The sequence below is a fragment of the Poecilia reticulata genome, linkage group LG16 (genome assembly GCF_000633615.1).
Source record: "Poecilia reticulata strain Guanapo linkage group LG16, Guppy_female_1.0+MT, whole genome shotgun sequence".
Classification (NCBI taxonomy): Eukaryota; Metazoa; Chordata; class Actinopteri; order Cyprinodontiformes; family Poeciliidae; genus Poecilia; species Poecilia reticulata.
The window spans coordinates 8,788,566-8,810,727 of record NC_024346.1 but is presented as its reverse complement, the minus strand read 5'-3'; the positions used below and the strand labels follow the sequence as shown (position 1 = coordinate 8,810,727).

Sequence of the window (22,162 nt, the reverse complement as noted above, 5' to 3'; positions counted from 1 at the left end):
TTAATTTGACTCAGTAATGTGATTCAAATAGTTAGGCATATATATACATTTATGACAAATAAGTGATGTATTTGAAATCTTCATTTCTGTTAAGGTTGATGATTATGGCTTATAGCTAGAGCAGGACTACAAATTCAATTAATCAGGAAAGAAGAGTATTATATGAGACAAGAAAATATATATATATATAAATACAAAACATAGGTATTTCAGTCATAGTCCCAGTTGATCCAGTGTGAGTCTATAAATACAGTATATGTGTTTTATTTTTTTGGACTGAATTGCTTAACGTATTTAAAAATGTAATAATATTTTAAGTTATTGGGATGCACTTATATTAGTTACAATATTTGACATGCCAAAACATAACATTTTATGGGTATTTATGTATGCTCCTTAATGGAATATAACTATATTTGGCCTTACTCATAAAAACCAGTAATTAGGAGCCACAAAAACAGAACATAGAGTTATTTTCAGAGACTAGCATTGTGGCTTTGATAAAACCATTAAAACCAGTGTAGCACAGCATCAGTCATCTCCCATAAAAACTGAATCCTTAACACACACTTTATTATGCACACCGTGGCTCCATTGTAAGGTTTACAATTGCATATTTAGAGTGTGGCATAAGGGGATGTCAATAAACTGTCATTTCACTGGCATTTAAAGACAGCTGGGATCGATCAATGTCTTTGCACTGGTAGCCTTATGCCACTCCTTTCAAAGTAGATTTAACTTTGCAGAAAGTTTCCATCAAGTGATAGGATTTGCAGTCAAAAAAGGTTTGCTAACACAGCCAAGCAGTAACTTGGTCTTAGAAATGGGAAGCAGCTGTTCGCTCATTTCACAACCACATTTTGGGCTCAACAAAGCACCCAGCTTTCACTTGCAATTCTGCTTGATGTGCCAAGAGCGCGAGCCAAGTGTTTCCAACTGCCACTTCCTTGTTTAATATTAATGAGCCGTTTACAGACACAAACGCACGCTGGTGTGTCACAAAGTGTCAACTAATCTTAAACAACCTGGCAAGACTAGACGGTACGTGATGATGATGAATATTATTTTTAATATTATTACCATTATTGCTATCATTAGTTGTTGTGCGTTATCGAGAACAAAATAATGGAGATAGAGTGGTGCCATGGCAGCTTTCCTTCTTCATGCTGCTCAAATTGGCCTTCACAGACCATAAACTTCCCTCCAGGCAGCCAGATACCTTCCACCACCTTCCCCCTGGACAGGCCACATAACTTATTCTCATGGAGGAGGCAATTGAGAGAGAATAGAGACTTTCTGACTTTCATCGGCAAGGATTTTCAAGTTCTATTAAAGAGTCAAAGAGAGATTTTGCAAAAGCCACATTTAAAGTTTGATTTGAGAATAATTACTTCCTCTAAGCAATTGTAGGGAAAAATTGGTCTCCCTCTCCTATAGTAAAAGACTTTAAACTTATCATTACAATCAAGCCATCACATTAAATTTGTCAGACCACAGTGGCTGCTGCTATGGCCAATTATTAAAATATGTCCTACGCATGCAAGGGTATGCCCCATCATAGTCTAAGTCACAATATTAATGGCAAATAAAGCTGCTGCAGTCTTGCCATTTGTAAACTGTAGCGCTTTTGTAGTTGAGTTGAGTCTCGATGTGCTTGAATCGGCTGTTTCCCCAAGTTGATGGAGGAAAACGCAGGGATGAAGCTTGATAAAGAATAGTAAATCAGGTGCTGGTGAACTTCATCACCCTCTGGAACCGAGCATAGTCTGGTTCTAGGCCAACATCAATCAGCCTTGCTGTTGGCAACAATGGAATAAAACACATCAAACACAGTCAGTATATTCTCAAGCTGAAAGTGAACACAGAGGGTTAATTTTTGATGATGAGAGAGAGATACTTTATCTTAAAAGTCTTATAAAAAGATAAGTAACTGAAACTTACCTATACTGAAAAGAGAACTTTTAGATTTTGTTGTACTGCACAGATAGAAATGAACAAAGTCCTAAAAGGAATAAGTCTTTACCATTCCAGATTCTAATTTAAGTTGGCAGTATGGTGCTCTGAATGGGTTGAAATAGGCTGAGCTATGGTTACTAAGACTAGCCTGATATTTATGAATTAATGAAGTTGATGACTTAAACAGCTAAATATGGGGAGGTTTTGTCTTGAATAAGAACATGTGAGAATAAATCCCTTTGTGGTTTGCATATTTTCCAATACTTCTTAAAGAAACAAAAGTGGTGGTTTGAAAAAAAAAAAAGTGCAACTTGCTTTCTGCAGGCACTGGGGCAGAAGCTTTAGCATGCTTTTAGAAACTTTTCATCACTGGGAATGATGCAAAGAGGTCTGTTTCATCAGGAACAGACCATGTTTTTCTGTGTGGACTTAATAAGATACTAGAGGCTTTCAAAGGAATCCAGGCCTTTGATGACTAGAAAATATCCTTCATTTTCGAAAGTAACTTCAGTGAACCATTCATGCAGGTAATGTTTCATCTCAACGGTAGTATGTTTCTTGGTTGCATTGTTTGGTCTGATAAGCCTTCTTCTAATACAAAGCATATACCTAAATATGATGAAACACGTGAGTCCTGTGCAGCATAATTTGAAAAATGTGTATCCTTCAAATAACTAATGTTCAGCAGTAAGAAAGAAACTGTGAAAAATAAGGTTATTTGTCATTTTATGTAGTCCCGTGAATAAATTGGGGAAACTACACACATATACTCCCATCTAAGATGGCTAAATGTTCACGAAAGTGTGTAACACCCAAAGCACCTGATGAGCAAATTATTTCTCTCCTCCAGGAAAAGGTTTGAAGCTGCGAAGATGAGGAAATTAAAGAGGTCTCGAACAATTTCAAATTAGCCTGTTTGCTGTTCGGAACGCAGTTTAAGTGAATGACTTTCAAAATAATTGCCACTTCTGTCTGTCCAATCAAGTGTACCCTTACATCTGACCATAACATGCTTAAATAACTAAAAAAAGCAACAATTTCTCAAAGGAATCTACAGCAAGCCTTTGTCATTTCCTTTGAATTCACATAGAGATCGCCCAAGCTCAGGTGACGTGGGAGGTGTGCAAGAAAATGCCCTGTGAATTTTGTTTGAAGTTTTGTTTTGATTTCTTTTAAGCACAATTAATTTGTTTTCATTTCCAGCAACTATGTAAAACCATATTAGGCATCAATATGAGCCTTTCTTAGTAAATATGTGTATATTAAAATAAAACAAACTGGTGACCTGTCCAGGGTGTACCCTGCCATCAACCTCTGGAGATAGGCACCAGCACCCCTTGCAACCTCACAAAACAAATATAAGATGATGGATGGATGGATAATAAAACAAAAAAACATGAATTTCTCTTGTTTAGGAGACATTCGTGACTAGTAGCACTTGTCACATGTCTTGGGCACCCACCAACATGAGTATTTCACTCTCCAGGGCAACTGACTGTTGTACAGGCAGATGGGTATGGTAGTCCCACCAATCCCAAGGATGCTTTAAGACTTAGCCCAGATATTACTCAGTTTTAAATTTTAATCCTTTATTTTAACCTTCATAAAAAAGGTTCAATCAGATCCAGCTTTTAATACCACAAAACCCCTCTAATATGGTTTTTACTTAAGCAGTTGGATGTGATACTGCACATTCAGTAATGTCTCTGGTCATGTATGTGGTCTCCGATGGTGGAAAACATTTTTTTACGATATTGATCATGTGTATTTACTGCTTTATTTCCATTTTTACGCATTTCATAATTGTATATGTACTGTAAGCCAGAGAGTGATCCATTTACATTTTACTCTCCTCCAAGCGAAATGAGTGAGTTATGTAAACAGAGCTCTGTTGGCCACTCTGTACAACGTGAAGTCAAACTGCGAAAGCATACCTTCTTGACAAACACTAAATGTTCAAGAGTGTTATTTTATGTGCACTGGGGAAAATTGCCTTTCATCACGATTTATATTTATATTCATGAAAAGCCTCTATTCCAGTCGTTATCAGGGTCAAAGATAGCAAAGAGAAAGAGCAAGTCACTAAGGCATTTCATTGGCAATGTCTCTATCACGCTATTCCACCTAAACTCAAATGGATAATTCAACATGATGGCGCAGAGATAAAGCTCTGATACCAGCGGAGTGGTTTCAATAAGAGAAGGAGGCTGGTGAAAAACAACAGTTGTCTCTTACTGCTGCAGTATAATGTCTCTGAAAAATGCCATTAACGTTATGCAATAATCATTAAGGAAGTAAAATTACACATATGTTTTCCCATCTCAATAGGATACCATGGTGTACAGGAAATATGCAAACATCAAATATCAGGTTTTATTATTAGAATTTAAAATACAATCAGTCTAGATAGGTCCTCTAAAAATCTGTGCAACACTTTTAACCTTTGGTTTAAAGTATATTTTATGTGACAGGAAAACACCAAGTAGGGCATGATAATGAGAAATAAAAGAGAAAAGAGAAGCATACATATGTGTTCATATCCCATAAATAAAATCCAGGGCTGCCACCTGCCTTCACAAATCATCTAATTTGTGGAAAGATTCCACCTGTGTGTAATTTCACTCCATCATAAAAGTACAGCTGTTTGTGAAGGCATCCATTTTTGAGAGAACAGTATTGAACAAACAACATCATGTGAACCAATTACCACAGCAGTTCCATCAGGGATAAAGTGGAAAAATGTAAAGCAAGAAAATAGATTTTAAAACAGTATCATAACAATATAGAAAAAAATCATAATTTATGAAAAGTTTGCCATTTGTAACTTCCTTCTAAGCTTTGTCCCTTTGTTGAAATGAAATGTTTTTATTTCTTCAAACCGATTTCCATTCAGAAACATTATCTACTTTCTTGGGTGGATGTTATTTTTCTAAGATGATGGCATAGGCTATAACAAGGTTCATCGCACACCAGCCCTCCTTTCAAGCCAATTTTTGAAATGCAGTTTCTGCTGAGATACATCTCTCACCCAGTGGGTCCACTGAGATGGGCATGGCACAGGTCAGGCAGTCATTCACCCCCAAATGGGTCAATGATGCGCAGCCATCGTCGTCTAACACATCGTCCCAGAGTGAGGAGCTTGAATATCACCCAGCGACGTCTCTGTCAAGGTCATCAAAAAGAAAACTTGACTGGACATGTGCCATCAGTGAGAGCTAACTGGCAAGAGCTCAAATGAGCAACAAGCTGAGGCAGTTTCCATAATGGCAAAAAAAAAAAAAAAAAAAAAAAAGCCTGGGGAGAGTTTCTGCTGCAAAGCCTTCATGCAGCAGTTTTGTAAATTATAGTCACGCTCTTTAAAATTTTACGTAGGCATGGCCTAAAACACCATCAGGATCTGATATATTGTGCTTCAGAAATCTAATTTTAAAAAGTAAAATTGTCTGATCAATTTGATAGGTTTCAGCTTCGTGAGGATCACGTAAAAACCGTATAATTAAGTTTCTAAGATATTTACACCACAATAAAAAAAAACATTTTTGATAAATAACTTATGTTACGACTGTTTGGCCAACAAAACAATGGGGAAGTCTGCTGATTTGACAATGGTCTTGGCAGACAGTCAATGACAACTTCCACGACAGGGGTAAGGAACAGAATGTACTTTTTGATGCATTGTGATGCAGACAAAACCAATTTTGAATCAATTAACAACATCAAATTTCAATTATCTTTTAATTTAATTTAGAATCCAATTTTGACTAATTCAAAAGATGGAGCTCAGAAGCGAGTGACAGCAGCACTTGGAGAGTTTATAATGAACACAACAAGGTCAAACATAGTGTAACCTTCACCCTCTGCATCATAGGGAAAATGACTGCGACTAGAGATCCACTATATGGAGGTTGTGTGAAACTAAAATTAAATATTTTGTAGCACAACAAACATGAGGCTGTGATGGACTGGCAACCTGTCCAGGGCAAACCCTGTCTCTTGCCTGGAAATAGGCACCAGTCTCCTGTGACCCAGCAAGGATATATGGGAATACATGATGGATGGATTGATGGATGGATGGACAAATATAAGGAACCACATTTTATAATTAAATGCTGAAGCAGAAGTAAAACAGCTGGTTGTGATGTCACTGTCGGCCAAAACACTATCAAGGCGGTGATTTAAAGTCATACCTCCCTGACTTGACAAAGACTAGACTAGATTTTACAATTTATAGCAACTTTTGTCACAAAGGAGAAATGACTCCTGAGGGCAGTGAAGAACCATTGCTTTTACACTATGGATTATTATTTGTCATTACGTTTTAAGTCTAAAATCATAGCAGCTGTCTGCCAGGAAATTTAGTAAATGTTGCGTCCATTAGCTGACAAGCTTGATGAAGATGCTGATTTTCCTGTTTAACGACATGGCAACTCTGCTTGATTGGCCAGTGAACTTGTCTGACCTGAAGAAAAGCCACACATTAATTGGGAGAAAATAGAAATTCCACTCTAAAAGGCTAAACCAAACCAACAGCAAAAACAACCAAATCTAATTACACTTCTAAACATATTTTTTCTCTTTTTCTTTTAACAACGGTCTGTTTATCTTCAGTTTTTGTGCCGTTACATGACCAATTTCTATGAATTTTTAGGCATCTTTTAGACGTTTAGACATTTTCCCTTGTAGCATAAACTCGTAGCTCTGCATTTCATCACTGTTCAGAGTAAAGCAAGTCCAAAAACACTGACAAGTCATTAGAGCATTTAACATTCCTTTAACTTGTATTATGTTAAATGAGCCTGAACATATATTTTCCATCAGTGATAGTAATATCGCTTTGCTCGCAAGTGATAATCAGGCTCTCATCTTGTTGTATTCTTTGCTCCTCAAAGCTCTGACTCTTACCTTCTTTGTCTCTCCTGACAGACACAGGATCCTGGCTTTAATGTCCAAATCCCGTGCTCCAGTGGTCCACTGGAATATTAATGGTGTCTGTTTCAAGGGAGCGTACCTGGATGCCGTTCTTTTTTTCTCCACTGCACTTCAAGCAACCCTCCTGGTCACAGCTTTGTGGATTCCTATTGGCTTCCCTCGCCAGCATGTGCACCCAACTTTTCACTGATCCTAATTACCAACCTGGAAGATTAAGAGAGCAAACATTTTAACACCACCATACACAAGTCTCCAGCCAAACTCAATTTGTTGGATTGACTTACCTTGTCCTGGTTCTCCGAGGTTCTCGCGCTCTCCTCGGCCTCAGTCAGACGCTGCTTTCCTTCACATTCAATCTTTATCTGGACATTTCAAATACTACTACAAATCCCCTCCAAGTGCCATCCTGAAACACGGTCCCAAAATCAGCACAACCTCTGTGCCTGTAACTGTTTCCTGCTCCAGAGTTTCAGACATTCATCTTTGTAAAACAGCTTAAGCAAATAAATACTTTGGGTTGGGATTCGAACTATTAAAACGCATGAATATGACTGACTATATGTTTAGTCTTCCTCTCCTGCTGGAAGGTGAACTTTCTTTTACAACCTGACATGTTTTCTTCCCGGATCAATTTGTTTAACTTCAATCCGAATGTGTATTTTTATTCCATTTGAAAAATTTTATAACACATTTACACAATAGTTTCTGGAAAAAAAAAAGAAAAAAGATTTGTTATAGATCCTACATGTAAACTAAGAATTGTAAATGAGGCACCACATATTCAGTAATACACTGAAAAGTGTACATACCTCCAAGTGTAATTTTCTGCCTTTTTATTCACATATTAAAAACTATTCCAAACACCAAGACAGCCTTTTAACATTGAAGAAAAGTGCTTTCTTTTCTTCAATGATAGATGAGCTCCTTTCATGAAACCGGGTGATGTCCATTAATGGCTTTGTGCAGTAAAAATTAAATAAATAAAAATATAGTGAATCTGTAGTTTCTAGAATATAGTCCACTGCATTTTCTGAACACTCCTGCAGCTTAAATTATACATGCATCTAATCAAAAACTCATGTTTTTGTGCCAACTATTAAATTATGTTACGTGTTTGTGAAGCTAGTTTTTATCATAAATATCAACTCATTGTCCTTCAACTTCTGCCGTCACATCTTTCAAGCTTTCTTTCTGTTCCCACCACATCATTTCTTGTTTTGCCCCAGTGCTCCTGGTCCTGCCAGCCCCGTGTCCTTTTCCATCTCTCTCTTCATTTGGCCGGCTCCCATCTTTCCTCAGTCTGCCCCTTTCTCTTTTACATACTCCTGATGCTCTCCTGCTGGCCCCGGTCTGTCCAAGGGGATTAATTGATAGTGAGAGATAATAAATCTCCCCATTAGGTGCAAGGCCCCTGCCCATCGCTCATTATCCGCCCGCTGCTCCTCAATGCCGTGGCCTGGGGTTCCCTGGCTTTTTTAACATGCACATCTGCCACTGCAACGCCAGCAAGGTTAATCTCTCCCTATCGCACTTGGCTGGATCCCTTACGTTGAGACTCTGACTCATCCGTGAATGAACATAGAATAAGTGTGTATTTAGCCTTTGTCCCTTAAATTTGTAATTGTCTTTCTTCTGGTTTCAGGAATAAACTGAAAGCTCAAAATGAATTCTTAGGTGTAACTTCAATGAGATTATTTTCAATAAACCCATATGTTAGTACTGGTAATGTGCTGATAGACATTTGAACAACCTGAATATTTGTTTTTACATGGGAGCAGCATGGAGTCTGATTTTTCTTATTTTTTACTAGTAAAAATACATTTTATGTGTTTTTATTTTGCAGATACTGCCATTTGTATTTGTTGTTGCAGAATAATTAATAACAAGTGCTTTTAGGTAAAAAATGAATGCTACCAATAGTCATCTAGACAAACAAAATGTACCAATTAATCCAAAACAGATGCATCAGGTCAGTCATGAGATTGTCTTCAACAAGAAGAGTCACGGTAGTAAAATGACCAAAAGTCTAACCAAATTAGTAAAAGAGTTTCAAAGCTTCAAGATAATAAGACAGAAGGATAAGGTTTGATTCTTCATTTAGGATCATCATCCATCATCATATTGTTCTATTTTGCAGTGCTCCTATTTTCAGTTTGGTTCAGTTTATGTATAAAACACCAATTTTCAGCACGTATCGTCTACAGGCATTTTACATGACAATATTTCTCTTTGTCTCCCCCTTCTCCCCCAGAAGCAGCTCCGTTTTGAGGGTATCTTTTTGTTTGTGCGTGGGGTTGTTGCGGGCTGCATGAGACGCAGAGAAGGAGCTCGTTCATTGCTTCTCCTGGTACTTGTTGATCTATGCCCATCTACTTTAATGTGCGCAGCTTGAAAAACAAAGCATGATCTACCAACTGGGTTTTCTGCTGAAGCTTTTTACACTTTAGAAAAACATTTACAATAAAAAGAGAGACTATATTTGCTACTGCAGTTTCCTCTTTGTCTGTGTTATATGATGTGCTCTCACATTGTAGGTGAAACTGCTGTAGCCGTTTCTACAAATGTAAACACAGACACCACTTCACATACAGTACAACCAAAATATTGTCCAAATAATGCGTTTTTATTTCCCGTGTTAGTTTTTTTTTTTTTTTCAGCGCATAACAACAATCAGTAGAAGAACAGGTAGGTTGTATTTTTTATTTAAAACTTCATTTAACCCATACAGCAAACTGTACAATTAATTTATTCACAGTGTGTTAAAAAGAATAGTTCAGTAAGTTTTCTATAGTAGTTTGCTGAAACCCTCCAGTGTATTATTAAGATGCTCTTTTTACACGTACAGTTACAATGAAAACAAATACACCTGTCCCACTTTTTCAATAATTTTTTCATCTTTTCTTAGCAAAATCTTACAAAAACTATATTCATAGAAAGTCTGTATGTTCACAAAGAAAACCCTGGTTGGCACCAACATATTTCTCATATATTTGGGAGGGTTTTTTTGCCAGATGATAGAAGCGTTGGGGCTAGAAAGGAAAATAAAAAAAAAGGTAAAAATGAAAAAAAGGATGAAAATAAAAACATTTATCACACACAGGTAATAGAACAGGTTTATGTAGATTACATTTTCTGTTACTTTTCTCTCACATTTCTTACAGTTTTGTATAAAATGACATTATTCACATTGTTTATTTTAAAAAAAAGATGTTTATATTCAGGAACCAGCCATGTTAGAATCAACAAAATTTCATTCAGGTATTGTTGTTGCCAGACATTAAAGAAATGTTGTACAATGAGTCTCAAAAGTATTTTAATCACCTTGCAAGAAAAGTTCCAGTACACATCGGTGTGACGGTACAATAGCATAACCGTAGATCAGCAGCAGTTACACCTTAGACCAGGTTGTCATGGGGGATTTGTGAAGAATAAAGGTCCACTGACACAAGAAACGCAGGCCTACTCTGAGGGAATATCCCTTGAACTCTTAGGGAAGCTCAATCTCTCAACTTCATTTTTACCATATAGAAATATATTAGCCATCATAAAAGACGATTTACATACATTTTCTCATCTAGATAGAAAAGAATCCAATATATCGTTTTCAAACGCATTTCTATTAAATAAACAGGGTTTGGGGGAAGTGGATTCGGGACAAAGTGGGGAGGAAGGGTAAAGTGGCCTGATGAAATAAATAGCATCTAGAACATATTTGTGAACAGAATGAATATATAACTGTATAAATTTAGTAAAATACATCTTCTCCTGCCAATCTTATCTACATACTCTACTTAGCAGAAGAGAATCGATAAACAATTATACAGCGAGTCTCTACCAAACCAATGCTAAATTTTACAGATCAAAGTTTCCTTGAATCATAGATAGATATTTTCTCTTTTTTGTCACTGTGTATTGACAATCTAAACCTCACAGAGGTTCAATGTTCTCTCTGCTTCAGCATTATAGCATCTTACAGACTCCTCCAATCTTTATTCTGGGTGATTTTGCTGGAGATAAAAATTTGTAGGCATTACAGTCCAAGCAAACAAGAATAATTGACTGTTCTTTCTCAAATTACCATACGGTCTTTCAGCATATGTCCACATCAGGTAATTAAGCCGATCAATCAACTATTCTGAGATCCCCTTCAAAAGTGGTTCATTTTTCTTTTATACCCAAGCCTTTTTTATGTCTCTTTTTAATTTTGCAAAAATAAAATAACTTATTTTCAAAAATCTTGTAAATTACACCTGACATGGAAAGGGTTTGAAAATGGGTTTGAAAAATGCGGCATCCAGGCACTCTGTGGTCACAATCAACCAAAGAGCAGTTGAGAATTTAATGAATATAGCCTGATTAAATGCACTTAACTTTCAGTAGATACCAGTTTCTTATTCCCTTAAGATATCCACCTTATACCCAGAGCTGCTGCTGTAGTATTGATTGTTGGTGCCATTTCCAGGAAGGTAGCAGAAGTTGAAGTAACAAAATTTGTTTTGCTAGCTAGACATACTTCTTCTGATGTAACTGGTTTGCAAAGAGTTACCTAGGCTGGTCATCCACGACTCATGATGGCCCTTATTTAGGGTATAAAAGTCGTCTACAAAAAGTTTATTTTCATTTTACAATGCAATTAAAGTTCATTGTCTTTAAAGCTTGTAGGAATAAGGTGGATAAACACAAAACCTTATCTAATGTTCTCTGTTTTAGTCAATGCTGATCAAAGTGTCTATTGGTAAAACATTTAATCACAAGTCAGACATTGTTTGGGATGTTGAGCGAATGCAACTTGTACTGTAAAAGAGCTTTTAGTGGACGGTGTGACAAGAAAAGCACTATGTAACGTTTTGAAGTTGCAGGTTTTCAAGCACCTACACTTCTTGAATGTTTACCGTATTTTCCGCACTATAAGGTGCACCTAAAAACCTTCAATTTCCTTAAAAGCCGACAGTGCGCCTTATAATCTGGTGTGCCTTATATGTGGACCAATATTGAGCCACAACAGGTCTAACAACTACGGTAAGCTGCCGCCGACTTCATTTTCGCCCGTAGGAGAAGAAGCGCGCAGTGCATGCTGGGATAGTTGTCAGAACGCTGGTTTGTGATCTATTAATAAAGTTTAACTGACCTATCTACCTTCCGACCGTCTAGAATCAGGTCGCCTGCAGGTCATTTAGCCCCACGTTCTCCATGAACATGCTGTGCGCGAAAGGAGAAGGGTGACCATCGTCCGGCCACGTCCCGGCCCAGTTGCGGAAGGCTCTCCTCGCTGACCGGAGTCGGACTGTTTTGTTGACATTCTGTTTAGTGCAGCTCCATCTAGTGGATGCATAATGTAACTCCAGCCTCTACTGTAACATCTATTCTATGCGCCTTATAATCTGGTGCGCCTTATAGTGCGAAAAATACGATAATTGGTGCAATACAATTCAGAATCGATCCAACATAGGAAAAAGCAGTGGCACAAGCAACTACAAAATGGTCGCAAAGTCATCCAACGGGAAACTGTCAAAGTCAACACAAGTCTTGCTTAAGGAGACATCATGCTATGAAACATTGTGGGAGGAGTGTTTCTGCTGGAGGGCATCGGTCAGTGAGTCTACCAAGGATTTCAATATGAATTTTGAAGCTGCCCACAAAAATGATTCATATAAAACAGAACTCATGTTTTCTAAAAAATAAAGACTGGTAAAGACTGGAGAAACTACAGAAACAAAGCCAACAACTGTGTTGTGTTTGGAACAGTTTGGAAAGGGGGGCACTGAAGTTGTGGCTCTTGTCCATAAACTGTACCTTGTAAAATATTATGCCCACTGACATAAAAGTCATTAAACTAAAAATAAATTATATCTGCTCCAAAATCACAATTTTATGAAGAAAAATGCTATTCAAGATCAGAGAGACCCTATCACAGAGATTACTTTATATAACTTAGTTTATGTGCAGACTTGTCATTTCACGAAAACATGGGAGGACAACAGCCTAAAAGGACAATGTTTCAAGAAAATGTAAGGGCTTAACTGACAAAGCTGCAATGCCTGGGTTAGGTATGGATTGTTTACTGGAAACAAGGAATACTGAATTTTAATAATCAAGTTAGAGTAATATCATTCCATTAATCTATAATATGACAGCTAGATCTAGGAAAAATCTAATATTGTGAAAAAGTGCAATATTTCTTGCCAGTCATCTCAGATAAAGAAATAGTCATTTTATAGATTAAGACATTTTAAAAGCACGGGAAACCTTTGCAGGTTCTTTGAGTTAATTAGCTAATTACCCTGAGACACCAGGGATTTTAAATAATGGTCTTTTTCACAATATTCAAATTTTCTGAGGCAGTGAATTTTGAGTTTTCTTTATCTTTAAACCATAGCCATCAAAATTACAAGAAATGAAGGCTTGTGATATATCATTATTTATGTGATGATTCTATATAATATGGGTTTCACTTTCTGAGAAGACTGGCAAGAAATATTCACATTTTTCAATGTGCCTTACCGTTTAATGTTCAGACAGTTCAGCACTTTTATTGGTCTATTTGATGAAACACCACTTCTCCCTAACCTGTTTCTGGACACTGCCAAAAGATGGCTTCAATAATTTTTCATTTCTTACAATAAAGCTGTAAAGAAATGTTTATTGGGTAAAACAAGATATTTCAAGAAAAGTGAAGGAGTGCCAATGATCCCTCCTGTCAGGGTAGCTAGCTTCTAGCAACTGCCAATTGGCAACAAGAGCAAATAGCCAGGTAGACCACTAGCTAATATCAGTGCGATATTTGTTTTACACCATAAGGAGAATAATATAGAAAATAGATATTGTAGGTAATAAAGCATGGATTACTGCCACATGAAAAATAGTGGGTTGGTCTTGCTTTTGCTAACAAAACATTCATGACTAGTCAAATAATGGACTCCACTAGACCGCTGAAGGTCTGCTGTGGTATCTGGCTCCAAGATGTTAGCAACAGGTCATGAAAGTCCTGTAACTTTTGGACGGGGCCTCCATAGATCAGACTTGTTTGTCTTACACATGCCACAGGTGCTCAATTAAATTCACATCTGGGAAATTTGGAGGGCAATTTGATAAATCAAAGTATTGGAAAACTATTTTTTATTTTGTGGCATGGAACAGCATTTTCAATGAGCCTACAGTCATCAGGGGAAATGATTTTATATGAAAGGGTGTACATGGTCTGCAAGAATGCTTGAGTAACTGGTACATGAAAAAGCAACAACCTCATAGATCCCAGAACTCAAAGTTTACCATCAGGACATTGCCCAAGGCATCACATGGCCTGTGCTGGCTTGCCTTTTTTCCTGCAGTGCTTTGTATATCCCAGATAGGCAATGCAAAGGGCCATCCATGTAAAAAATAAGACTAAAAAAAATAAACAAACACCCTTCAGGGGAACCATGACAGGACAGTCTTCCACTGTCCTGTTTCCAGATCTGAGGCAGTAGACAGGGGTCAGCAAATGGATGGGCACCCAAACTTATCTGAAGCTATGCAGTTTCTTACTCAACAATCCCTGATGCATTGGACATTCTTGACACCTTTCTTTCATAACTAGTATTATCTTCTTTAACATTTTGAGCCACAACACATCTGTTAGACCAAGCAGGCTACCCTTTTCTGTTCATGTGCATCAATGAGCCTTGACTGACTGTGGTCCCAGTTCATTGCTTTTCTTCATTGGACAATTTAAATTGAAACTGTCTGCTGCAGACCACAAACCAAGAGCTCCAGTTTTGTAGATGCTCTGATCCAGTTGTCAAGTCAACACAATTAGGCCCTTCTTAAACTCTTACTCAAATTCATACGCTTCCCCATTTTCCTATATTAAATATTCACTTCTTTACAAATTTATCTCACCCGGTACTGAGTATCAAGTTGAAATTCTAATCAGTTTTCTTGCCTTCACCTGTCAGTAATCATTTTGTTATGCCTCGGCGGTGTAAATTAAAGCACTTAAAAATCCATGCTCAATTTCACAGGTGATGATCCCAATTTTTGTTTTAGTCTACATATCAAAATCAAAAAGATAGTCAAGAAATGCTATGGATCAAATTATTATGTTAAAATTGAAGTGTCATCTTAGTACAAATAAAAATATGCATTGCTATTCTGTTTTTTTACTAAAATTTACAGGATTTTGTTATCCATTTTAGTTTCAGATTTTGTATGAAATCTGTGTTCTTTAGTTTCAGATTTTGTATGAAATCTGTGTTCTTTATTCCAGGTTATCATATAAGTGGAATCACACAGTGAGCCATGCCTAGCCATCACCACGGATAGTTAGATTTGAATACCTGTTACAGGAAATAAACTGCAGAATGAGTCCTTTAAAGTCCCACTTCAGCCCCTCCAATTCACTGTTAATTGAACACCTGGTTATTAATCAGCTCTGGCTCTTGATGTTATGAGTATAAATCTGTTGAATGGTCAGGTCTTTGGCAATCAACATGTTATCTGGTAACAATCTAATTATGTACAAAGTAATTTGAAAGAAAAATGAACCTTGAAAAAAAAAAGTCAAAAATCATGTCAAATATCCCAAGTTAGAATCTTATGTTGTTAATATACAGCTGATGTGTCCACAATCCACTCTGCATGAGTGATTGCGGCTGTTTTTGTATGATCATATTTTTAGGTACACATCACAGCTACATCAGATGTAAATTTACTGTTTCACATCTTGCTGTAGGTTCTACCAGTCACAGTGTTGCCAACACTAAATGACACAGACACCCAGCTGAACCTGTACATATTTGAGGTAACACTTTCTGCTGCCAAAGGTCATTCAGTTTTGTGGAAATCAACAGGCTCAACAAAAGAACTTCATATATAACCATGATTTATAACAAAACTCCCTTATCTTTCTGGAACTGTATCAAAGTCATTTATTGCCATTTTCAAAAAGCCTTTTTATCATTTGCCAGGCCATGTTTTCACATAAAATTTTTAATCTTTTAAGTGACTCAGGGTCCACTGAATATTGTGTTTTCTCTTGTGGTACATATGTAAACATCAGACTTGGACTGATTCATATTTGGGTGTACCGTTTCCTTTGTCGGGTTGTTTTTCTGCCCCTTGCGCAACCTTTACAACCACAACCAAGTATCTTTTGTAGTGTTGATTACAGTGGTGTCTGTCATACCTGTGTGGCTGATGCTGCCAATTTGAGTTGCCCATGTTTTGTAAGTGTTCCCATGTCACTGTTGTTAATGATGTATCTGGTGATCCCGTCTATGCCATTGTCCCTGGGCTGCGGCACCGCCCCTGAAATGTTGCTCACGAGGTTCTTGCCCTGCGGGGAACACATTGTCAGGGGAACACAGGAGTCATCCCAGTGCTGCAGCTCATGTTGTCCTTTCCTGGGAGTCGTCGGTCGTTGTAGGCGTGCATGTTGATCACTGCATCCGTCTTCACCATGACCGGGGGCTGAGGCTTGTGTTTCACCCGTCTCTCGCAGGTGAACGACAGTCTGATCTCGTCCACCATGGCGCTGCACAAAGACCTCTGGGCAAAAAGGGAGGATCCGGGGAGGGACACGCGGAGCAGAGGGGAAAGGGACGGGGGGTAAATGGCTTAGCTTTAAATTGTTCTGACAGCAGAGGGTGTCTACAGTCTAAAGAGCAGGAAATGGATGTGGAGCGCTCATGTTGCCTTAATAGCTTTGTGTGCATATGCGCCTGGCTGTCATTAATGTTACACTGCAACCTCACCACCACATGTGGTATGCACATAGCTCATTAATATTGCTGTGTCAGTGGCACTGAACACATAATACATGAAAATGCATGCAAAAATGCACACAGCATGACTCAAAATTATTGATTTACACCATTAAGGAGTTGATGCTATTCTGCTATCTCCAATGACTAATAATGGATTAATTCCCTGTTCCAATTTGTAGTAATGCCAGTTAAATGAGTAAATGTTGTGGTGCTAAGGCCAAGTACTCCAAGGGATTAGTCAAAGAAAGGCATGCAAATCCCTTTATGAATTTTTTGAATCAAAAGCTATGAATAGAGCAATAGCTTTAAGGTATGCAGAAAAAGAATCATACGAGAATAGCTGTGGTTCCTAAATTCTGTAAAAATACAGGTGCATCTTTATAAATAAGGATAGCATTATAAAGTTAATTCATTTTTGCAATTTAGTCTGAAACAAGAAATTCATAGACAGAGGAACTCTAATGTGCAACACTTATAAAATACCATGCTTCTGATAAATGAAAATTGAGGTCAGGATAAATAATTCTCAATCTGTTTTCCACTTTAAATATACAAATCAAACACAGTAACCTGGTTTTATAGGTTTGGGGTCAAAACTGCATTATTTTTGGAAATATTTCATGATTCAATGCATATTGACAAAACCCAAGTTCCAACTAGAGAAAAGCAATCCAGGACATGATGGGTAAAGGTTTGATTTTATGAGATGGCAATATAACCATCTTTCAAAATAGGAGTCAGAAGTTAAAGTTTTGTTTTGGCCTAGAAGCTTTCTCTATAAGAAACTTCTTTCATGTTTTATAAGTCAAACTACCATGGCATTTTAATAAGGGTTATAAACATTCTGGATCCACTGTTATATGTGAAATATATGTGGAAGTATTGAAATAAATTACATCCGAATTGATTGACCTGCACTCATATGGGTAAAATAAGTTGAAGCCCTGTATAATTACAGTATGCTGACATCATGCTTTTGACCAGCATTCAAAACCACACAGTGAGAATAAATTCATGAAAATGCTCTTTAAAATTCATGATCTGTGGAGATATATACCTGTTCACGTTCAGCGGTCTTTCTCAGCTTGTAGATAAATTCAGCAATTGCCACAAAGACAGACAGCACCAGACCAGATGCCAGCACAATGAATATACCACCCAGGTTCTGGATCCCCATGGGGCCCGTCTCACGACGCTCCTCATCCGAGCAGCTGCTTCCGCTCCACCACTTCTCCTTCAGAACGTGGAGAAGCCCATCCTCTAAGATGCTGAGGATTGCTATGCTGATTTTGTCCCTGTATGGCGAGCCTGCAAGCAACATAAGGTCAATTTAACTTTGGATGAAATGCCAGCTGGACTCTGTGATAATAAGGTTCATAAACACATTGTGGCACACTGTCTTGACGAGAAGCTACTTTTTTTTTACCCTGCATTGCTGCTGCATCTAAGGGCTATTTCTCTTGCCCTCATCTTTCAGGAAGAAAAAAAAAAAAAAAAAAACACACCTAACTTACAAAAAGGGTTTGAATTTTTCATACTGCTGGAGCTCTGCAATGTAATTTGGAGGCTATTCATGAGTCTTACCGAGGGGAGTGCCGATGCCGTAGCCTTTGCTGTCAATAAGCCCTCCCACTTGTGTCAGGTTACAGTTTCTCCTAGTGATATAATCAATGGTGGTGGACTCTGTAATGAGTGCATAGTCAGACTTCAGCACCCTCTGAACCCCGTCTTCCACAGACTTCACCAGAGACGTTCTCGGCCTGCTGCTCATGAAGGCCCACATCTTCTCAAATGTAGAAACCTTTGATTTCTGTGAGGGATGGAAAAAGAAAGTTGTAAAAGTAAATTAATCTCCAAACTACGCTTTAACATTCTTTGATGCTGGAGGCAAAGAAAAAGTAGCTGGAAAAGCACACAATGTTTTTATTAACAGAAGAAATGCTGAACTCAAATAAAGCAGCTTTTAAAATGCAATAGCCAAAGGTGTTTAAGGTGAAAAAATAAACTATTAAATATGGGTTGTTCTTCAGTAGCGAGGGAGATTTTCTGAATGCTAAAAATATGTGACTATACAGATGGTATGTGTAATTACGCTACAGCTCTTAGTGGTTTATTTAGCTAAAAACCAAATAGATTTAAATGATTACTTTTCAGATCTCCATTATCACAGGATTAAAGAACGACGAATTGAAGCTCACACACATCTATTCTCTTAAGTGTTACTGAAGCAGCAATAATAGAATGCCGTTCCATTCGTCTTGCATCAGTCTATGAGGTATTTCATGCAATTTTCTGCGAGGTCACATTTATGCCATGTCTAATCCAAGATAATTACTGTCTAATAACTATGAGGCATTTCAAATTGTGTGAGATGCTCTTATAAGAAATCTGCTCCTGGTGTTAAATCCAGTAACAGTCGAGTCCTGGCGATCTCAGCAGAGATATTTTAAGTTGGCATACAACCATTTATCGTTATGTTTTTAGCAGTCTTCAACTGCCACTTTGGAAGAATTTGAGGTAGTGCAAGCACATTCTGTGCAACACACACACTTTTAAGGAAGAAAGTGCAGCACGAATATAATGATGTTATTATGATGTGACTCTTGCTTTGTCACTCACAGTTTTACTCACAAAATTTTAAAACGGCTTACAGCATAAGATGCAATTTTATGGGGGATTACATTTGTAAATTAATCAAACCTTTGTGAAGTTAGTAACAGTGTTGTGACTTTTTTACACTTATATGTTGTTCAGTATGATAAGTGACTGATTTACAATTATATGTTAAGCATAAATTACATGATTATTATTAATTGAATTGAACATGATTGTATATAATTACAAGGATGAAGTGAAATATATTTAAGTGCAAGACATGATTTATTTGAATAGAAGAAGTCTTTTATTTTGAAGAATGCTTAAGTATCTGGTTCTGTTTTGTCACTATCTTSCTTTGTTGATATTTTGGTTGTCTTGGTTACGAACAGCTGTTGCCGTTATCAGCTGTCGCCGTTTTCTCTCTTCAATAAAGAACTGAACAGAAAGGTTCAGTAAAAGACATACGAGCCTCCGTTTTGTTTGAAGAAGCTTCACTCCGTAACAAACAGTATTTAAGTCTGCATAGAGTCTTTAAACTCTAAAGTAAGTTCATGTCATCCACAATGACTTTGGTTTATAATACATTCTTTTCTAATGTACTGAGATTCACTTGCAAATGTTTTAACCTATACGCACTCACCATTTTATTTTTCATGCTGCTAAATGTTTAATTAATCTCACCATATTACCATGGAAACCCCCTCCCACCATCAGTAAAGCTCTAAAGTTAATGCAATGGATTATTTGATCTCATTTCTTACATTTGTCCTGCAAACCATAACCCATAAAGCAATAATGTTGGAATTTCTTTAAAACAATCATAACTTGGTGATTGGTTTTATTACTGGCATTTTACGTTTTTGTTGAAGATGTATAGATCACAAATTATTCATACACACTGTTAATCAAGTATACAATATAAAGTAGTGTCTGCTTTGTTTTTAATTGGTTTTAACATTCAATGGTAATGCTCCAGTTCCATTTGTGTGAAATGACTTTTAATCATGTTTTCTGATGCTATGACTATATTTACATTTGGTTGCTTGGATGTGAAATGTTTACCAAGCAAGAAAGGCAAAATGATCCCCGCATCAGGAGCACAACTCTGATCACGTTGGCTTCTTTGTGAAACATTATTATCACAATGACCAAAGTTATTGTCCTCCTGCCTAGAGCTAATCATCTAATGAGCTCCTTAAATGGCTAACAAATTGGCTGCTGACCAAAATCTGATTTTAATCTTGAAAAGCCTGGATCCTGGAACAGCTTTTTTGAAAACTCAAAAATGTGATCTTTTTCTAATCACCGAATGCATCTTATGTAGCCTCTGCCAGGTCACACAGACAACAAGATTCTTTGGTTTGATTGAAAAAGACTGAGCTATGCTTTTAAAATCTGAGTGTTTCAACAAGACAAAGATCTACATTTTGCCTGGAACACAAATAATTCTTTATAAGAGTTTAAAATATTATTTCTGTAAACACTTTGATTTTGTTTTAAAATAGTAAGCCATGTCTTACATGGACTTTTCCCCACATACTTTTCATTATATAAAAGAATAGTTGACCACATGACAGTAAGACATAAGTATTTTCAATTTTGTTCTCATTTTAAAAAGAATCAGAATCATCCAAATTCATGATGCACAGAACAAATCTTTACAAAATCTAGTTCAAAAGACATCCACAAAAGTTGAATCAGTAGATCTAAAGTCAATATACTTTGTTAGTAACTTGTATTTATTCTATTTTTTATTTTTATAGGAAATTTACTTTTTGAAAATTTTAAAAACCTCTTGGACAGAATTTGAGCCAGAAGTTTCTCAATCATTACCCTTTTGATTTTTGAATTGGAGTGAAAAGTCAAAACTTTTTTTCTTTTTTACTTTCTATTTTTTTTCTCTAATCCACATTAAGGTTAGAACCCATTAGCACATACCAGAAAAAAATATTTCTGCACATCCGGGTTTCAATATCATTTATCAGCCTTTTCTGCCTCATTGAATTAGCATCAGTAAGCCCCTCTGCAAGGGCAAGAGCTGGCAGAGGGCACTTCAGCCATGTGTAATTAGCCACCTGTTTATCTTGTTCATTACTAAAAATTCTTGAATAGTAGGAATAATCCCCAAACTTTCTTTTTTTAATACAGCTATGCAAAGATCACAAGTGTTTGTGTATCTGGTTTCCAAGACATTGTAACTACAGAACAGAAAATATAGATTAAAAAAAATATTTTTATATAATATGTGGAATTAAAGATACTCCAAAAATAACATTTTAAATCTTGAATATGCTCTGCATAGCTGTCCAGAAGTAGTCTTTACCAATGTGCACATTATATATAAGGTGAACTACACAGGCTGTATACTTACAAAATAATATTTCTAGAATTTGAGAAAAATATTAGTTATGTATTTGATATCACTTATTGTGTTCTACTCTGTATAGGTTTGTTATCTACCTTGAAGAAAGCCATTGTTGCTCCATCTCTGACCACACCATACTCGATTTTGGTCTGCTTGGCAATGTCATCAGCTGAATCCACGGGTGAGTCCATCCTCTCCACGGTAAGGAAAGCTGCTAAATTAGCTGTATATGACGATATTATGATGAGCGTGAAGAACCACCAGATTCCACCTATTATCCTGGTCGACAGGGCTTTGGGCATCAGCTCTGAGCCTGTGTGCAACACCATGAGAGAGAAAGAGAGAAACATACTGTAAACGAGTTAAATGAACGGAGAAACATGACTGCTTGCATTTTTGTTAATTAGCTTGAAAATGCTTTTGGCAGTGCCACTGCTTCTCATTAAGGGGCTGCGAGTTGGTAAATGGAAATTAAAGTCAGCAGGGCAAGATAGTCAAAATGTGAGCTAAAACTAGGAGCAGAAAAATTCATAGAAATACATTTATTTATTTCCTATGGTTTTAGTATATA

The 22,162-nt window shown here is 37.0% G+C and overlaps 1 protein-coding gene across 3 annotated transcripts in view; it reads right to left on the bottom strand.

The window, feature by feature from the left end:
* Positions 1 to 12,580: 12,580 nt before the first annotated feature.
* The window catches only part of grik3 (glutamate ionotropic receptor kainate type subunit 3), a 118,177-nt gene continuing 108,595 nt past the window's right edge, over positions 12,581 to 22,162 (bottom strand). For all 3 annotated transcript variants that reach the window (XM_008431115.2, XM_008431114.2, XM_017309650.1), the window contains 4 exons: positions 21,687 to 21,904; positions 18,213 to 18,438; positions 17,686 to 17,936; positions 12,581 to 16,408 (listed from right to left, as the gene is read on the bottom strand). In XM_008431115.2, coding sequence (XP_008429337.1) covers positions 16,043 to 16,408; positions 17,686 to 17,936; positions 18,213 to 18,438; positions 21,687 to 21,904 — 1,061 coding nt within the window. In that variant the 3' untranslated portion in view covers positions 12,581 to 16,042. The remainder of the gene's footprint in view (positions 16,409 to 17,685; positions 17,937 to 18,212; positions 18,439 to 21,686; positions 21,905 to 22,162) is intronic.